The sequence below is a fragment of the Mizuhopecten yessoensis genome, unplaced genomic scaffold (genome assembly GCF_002113885.1).
Source record: "Mizuhopecten yessoensis strain PY_sf001 unplaced genomic scaffold, ASM211388v2 scaffold2399, whole genome shotgun sequence".
In the NCBI taxonomy this organism is placed as follows: domain Eukaryota; kingdom Metazoa; phylum Mollusca; class Bivalvia; order Pectinida; family Pectinidae; genus Mizuhopecten; species Mizuhopecten yessoensis.
In genome coordinates, this window is record NW_018404527.1 from 192196 (window position 1) to 197912 (window position 5717).

Here is a 5717-nt window from a genome sequence, read left to right on the forward strand (position 1 = left end):
TTTGTATGAAGTAGATACATGTATAATGTTGTTTGAAGACTAAGGATGTAGATACATGTATAATGTTGTTTGTAGGATGAAGATACTTGTATAATGTTGTTTGTATGAAGTAGATACATGTATAATGTTTTTGGTATGGTTTCGTCAATGCTACATGTATCTTGCCTGTGTGATGCTGTAACTATGATGTTGATATTATGATGTTGTCATTGTAATGTAGTCATTTTGTTGTTTCTAGTGGAATGTTGTCACTATGATGTTGTCAGTGGTCATTTCAGGTTTGGATGTACCTGGTTTCCTACATGGCAGTAACTATGATGATGTATGATGTTGTCAGTGGCCTGTTTCAGGTTTAGATTTACCTGGTTTCCTACATGGCAGTAACTATGATGATGTATGATGTTGTCAGTGGCCTGTTTCAGGTTTAGATTTACCTGGTTTCCTACATGGCAGTAACTATGATGATGTATGATGTTGTCAGTGGCCTGTTTCAGGTTTAGATTTACCTGGTTTCCTACATGGCAGTAACTATGATGATGTATGATGTTGTCAGTGGCCTGTTTCAGGTTTAGATTTACCTGGTTTCCTACATGGCAGTAACTATGATGATGTATGATGTTGTCAGTGGCCTGTTTCAGGTTTAGATTTACCTGGTTTCCTACATGGCAGTAACTATGATGATGTATGATGTTGTCAGTGGCCTGTTTCAGGTTTAGATTTACCTGGTTTCCTACATGGCAGTAACTATGATGATGTATGATGTTGTCAGTGGCCTGTTTCAGGTTTAGATTTACCTGGTTTCCTACATGGCAGTAACTATGATGATGTATGATGTTGTCAGTGGCCTGTTTCAGGTTTAGATTTACCTGGTTTCCTACATGGCAGTAACTATGATGATGTATGATGTTGTCAGTGGCCTGTTTCAGGTTTAGATTTACCTGGTTTCCTACATGGCAGTAACTATGATGATGTATGATGTTGTCAGTGGCCTGTTTCAGGTTTAGATTTACCTGGTTTCCTACATGGCAGTAACTATGATGATGTATGATGTTGTCAGTGGCCTGTTTCAGGTTTAGATTTACCTGGTTTCCTACATGGCAGTAACTATGATGATGTATGATGTTGTCAGTGGCCTGTTACAGGTTTAGATTTACCTGGTTTCCTACATGGCAGCAACTACCTCCTACCCTGGGACATCACTGCCAAGATTGAGAAGGAAAAATGGCCGTCTGTTGGAGAGATGGCATCAAGGAAGGGCAAGCAGAAGAAGATCAGTCCTAAAGGTATTTAACACATTAGTCTACAGGGCCTCTGTCGCAGATTCAATATAATATGTCTAATATGATTTCGGTACAATTAAGAATAATATTAATAAAATTAACATATCATGAAATTATAAATAAACATTTTCTCAGATATTGAAGCATACATTCTAATAATCTTCTGTGCAGATGTTGGCGAGTTGAGTGTCCGTGTGTATCTGGGAGATGAGTATGAATGCCCACGTGGCCATAGATTTTTCTGCAGCGGCCCAGAGAAAATCATCAAGGTCTCCAACACAAGTACTGTCAAGGTCAGTGTCTGTTTTAAGGTCAGTTTTATCCCCTGCCATAGTAAGTTCTGTATCCGATCCCAGTCCTGTCAATGTCTGTTGTGTGTATGTCAAGGTCACCAGTGTCCCCTGCCAAGGTCAGCAATCCCAGTACTGTTAATGTCTGTTGTGTGTATGTCAAGGTCACCAGTGTCCCCTGCCAAGGTCACCAATGTTNGTCCTGTCCCCACTGCAGGTAAGTTATATAGATATGTCTTTGTATTGGTCCTGTCCCCACTGTAGGTAAGTTACATATAAATGTCTTTGTATTGGTCCTGTCCCCACTGTAGGTAGGTTATATAGAATTGTCTTTGTATTGCTCCTCTCCCCACTGTAGGTAAGTTATATATATATGTCTTTGTATTGGTCCTGTCCCCACTGTAGGTAAGTTATATATAAATGTCTTTGTATCAAGGTCACCAATGTTCCCTGCCAAGGTCAGTTGTGTATAAAATCCCAGTATTGTTACTGTCTGTTGTGTCTATGTCAAGGTCACTAGTGTCCCCTGCCAAGGTCACTTGTGTATTCAATCACAGAACTGATAGTTTTCATCAAAAGAAGGCTCACCTAACCAATCAGTCTTTTGTTGATCTATAACACATCTGTCTGGTAACCCAGATGACTTCAAGTACATTGTCTGTTAAAGTTCTATCTGTTAAAAATTTCACAAAATATTGATGACAACATTTATAATTGACCGATATTTACACTTTACAGGACAACGCCACAAAGCTAGTAAACCTGGATATGCCTTTGTATTGCTCCTGTCCCCACTGTAGGTAAGTTATATAGATATGTCTTTGTATTGCTCCTGTCCCCACTGTAGGTAAGTTGTATAGATATGCCTTTGTATGACTCCTGTCCCCACTGTAGGTAAGTTATATAGATATGTCTTTGTATTGCTCCTGTCCCCACTGTAGGTAAGTTATATAGATATGCCTTTGTATTGCTCCTGTCCCCACTGTAGGTAAGTTATATAGATATGCCTTTGTATTGCTCCTGTCCCCACTGTAGGTAAGTTATATAGATATGCCTTTGTATTGCTCCTGTCCCCACTGTAGGTAAGTTATATAGATATGCCTTTGTATTGCTCCTGTCCCCACTGTAGGTAAGTTATATAGATATGCCTTTGTATTGCTCCTGTCCCCACTGTAGGTAAGTTATATAGATATGCCTTTGTATTGCTCCTGTCCCCACTGTAGGTAAGTTATATAGATATGCCTTTGTATTGGTCCTGTCCCCACTGTAGGTAAGTTATATAGATATGTCTTTGTATTGCTCCTGTCCCCACTGTAGGTAAGTTATATAGATATGCCTTTGTATTGCTCCTGTCCCCACTGTAGGTAAGTTATATAGATATGCCTTTGTATTGCTCCTGTCCCCACTGTAGGTAAGTTATATAGATATGCCTTTGTATTGCTCCTGTCCCCACTGTAGGTAAGTTATATAGATATGCCTTTGTATTGCTCCTGTCCCCACTGTAGGTAAGTTATATAGATATGTCTTTGTATTGGTCCTGTCCCCACTGTAGGTAAGTTATATAGATATGTCTTTGTATTGCTCCTGTCCCCACTGTAGGTAAGTTATATAGATATGTCTTTGTATTGCTCCTGTCCCCACTGTAGGTAAGTTATATAGATATGTCTTTGTATTGCTCCTGTCCCCACTGTAGGTAAGTTATATAGATATGTCTTTGTATTGCTCCTGTCCCCACTGTAGGTAAGTTATATAGATATGTCTTTGTATTGCTCCTGTCCCCACTGTAGGTAAGTTATATAGATATGTCTTTGTATTGCTCCTGTCCCCACTGTAGGTAAGTTATATAGATATGTCTTTGTATTGCTCCTGTCCCCACTGTAGGTAAGTTATATAGATATGTCTTTGTATTGCTCCTGTCCCCACTGTAGGTAAGTTATATAGATATGTCTTTGTATTGCTCCTGTCCCCACTGTAGGTAAGTTATATAGATATGTCTTTGTATTGCTCCTGTCCCCACTGTAGGTAAGTTATATAGATATGTCTTTGTATTGCTCCTGTCCCCACTGTAGGTAAGTTATATAGATATGTCTTTGTATTGCTCCTGTCCCCACTGTAGGTAAGTTATATAGATATGTCTTTGTATTGCTCCTGTCCCCACTGTAGGTAAGTTATATAGATATGTCTTTGTATTGCTCCTGTCCCCACTGTAGGTAAGTTATATAGATATGTCTTTGTATTGCTCCTGTCCCCACTGTAGGTAAGTTATATAGATATGTCTTTGTATTGCTCCTGTCCCCACTGTAGGTAAGTTATATAGATATGTCTTTGTATTGCTCCTGTCCCCACTGTAGGTAAGTTATATAGATATGTCTTTGTATTGCTCCTGTCCCCACTGTAGGTAAGTTATATAGATATGTCTTTGTATTGCTCCTGTCCCCACTGTAGGTAAGTTATATAGATATGTCTTTGTATTGCTCCTGTCCCCACTGTAGGTAAGTTATATATATATATGCCTTTGTATTGCTCCTGTCCCCACTGTAGGTAAGTTATATATATATATGCCTTTGTATTGGTCCTTCCCCACTGTAGGTAAGTTATATAGATATGACTTTGTATTGGTCCTTTCCCCACTGTAGGTAAGTTATATATATATGTCTTTTTATTGCTCCTGTCCCCACTGTAGGTAAGTTATATATATATGTCTTTGTATTGCTCCTGTCCCCACTGTAGGTACTGGTAAGTTAGATGTGCTTGAATTCTAACAATTAAAATACTTTTTTTTTTAATTCATTATGAAAGAGGTTAATTGAGTTATATTAATCACTCTTGTTAGCCAGGATGGAAGAACGAAGTGGGTCTTAGTGTGGAAGGAAATCAGAGGAGACACTTGTTTTCCGGCAGGTATACTGTCAGGGAATCTTACCAAGGCCATATAGGTGAAATAGGAGTGTGTCACCTGCTGCACCACCTAACCGATCACCTTTAACAGTTACATATGTCAATCTGTTTATTTGTATATAAATACCAATACTAGGTTATGGTTTACTCCCTCACAATTGTTGGTATGTTGCAGTTCAGAAATGTTCGTGTTTTTTAAATGAATTTAAATTCTTGTTATGTAAGAATTCATTACAACTTCTGACACTCAATGGCTGTCCTGGTTGTTTCCAGGAGTTCGAAGGGCTACATGGCCCAGCTGATGCGTCTGTACATCGTGACACCCGACAGCCCCCTGAGGATCACCCTTTGCCCCCAGATACAACCAGCACCCCCACCCTGCCCTCTGTTTGGACTCGGAATAGAAGGACCTGTGGAACTACAGCCTGGCGGACTCTGGTGTCTGCGAATACCGTATCCTTACTCCATACCTTTTCAGCAAGACAGATTCGGGCAAATGAAGTGAAATTTTATGATAAACCTCCCATATTTAAATTGAACAAAAAAACTTTATTTTTTGGTTGATGTAATTTTTTATTTAGATTGACAGTAAAAATTCTCTGTTTTTGATTGAATTTAAAATTTATCTGTAGATTGAGTAACACAAATATTTATTTTTATTTCCAAGTAAAATCTTGGTTACGTTGTAAAAAAGCTGTCTAGATTTAGTGTAATATGTCTGTTAAGATCGAATATTAAAACTTTGTTTACATTGATTTCAGAAATTCTTTTGGTTTAGATTAAGTGTGAACATTTGTATTTTGCCAAATCCATTTTACCATATATTTGACCTTGACCTTTGTGCAGACATGTGTACCTTGGTGATACCGGGCCATATACCATGCCCTCTGACCCCCAGAGTCTACAGCATTGTCACATGCTGAAAGGTGTGTACAGCTACAAAATTTCCTCTGCAGACTCCTGAAGGACTTCTCACCATTGAGGAGAGCTCACCATCACTCTCTGGACTCCGGAAGGACTTGTTAGGATTTGGGACAGGCCACTAAACCCCCAGGACTCCAAAAGGGCTTATTGCTATTTGAGACAGGCCACTCAACCCCGGGACTCCAAAAGGACTTATTGCTATTTGAGACAGGCCACTCAACCCCCAGGACTCCAAAAGGGCTTATTGCTATTTGGGACAGGCCACTCAACCCCCGGGACTCCAAAAGGGCTTATTGCTATTTGAGACAGGCCACTCAACCCCGGG

The 5717-nt window shown here is 39.5% G+C and overlaps 1 protein-coding gene across 1 annotated transcript in view; it reads left to right on the forward strand.

The window, feature by feature from the left end:
• The window catches only part of LOC110445871 (protein smg8-like), a 67254-nt gene extending 61804 nt beyond the window's left edge, over window positions 1-5450 (forward strand). The window contains exons 18-22 of the mRNA XM_021490698.1: window positions 1143-1283; window positions 1452-1573; window positions 2309-2370; window positions 4742-4921; window positions 5315-5450. Coding sequence (XP_021346373.1) covers window positions 1143-1283; window positions 1452-1573; window positions 2309-2370; window positions 4742-4921; window positions 5315-5432 — 623 coding nt within the window. The 3' untranslated portion in view covers window positions 5433-5450. The remainder of the gene's footprint in view (window positions 1-1142; window positions 1284-1451; window positions 1574-2308; window positions 2371-4741; window positions 4922-5314) is intronic.
• Window positions 5451-5717: the final 267 nt, after the last annotated feature.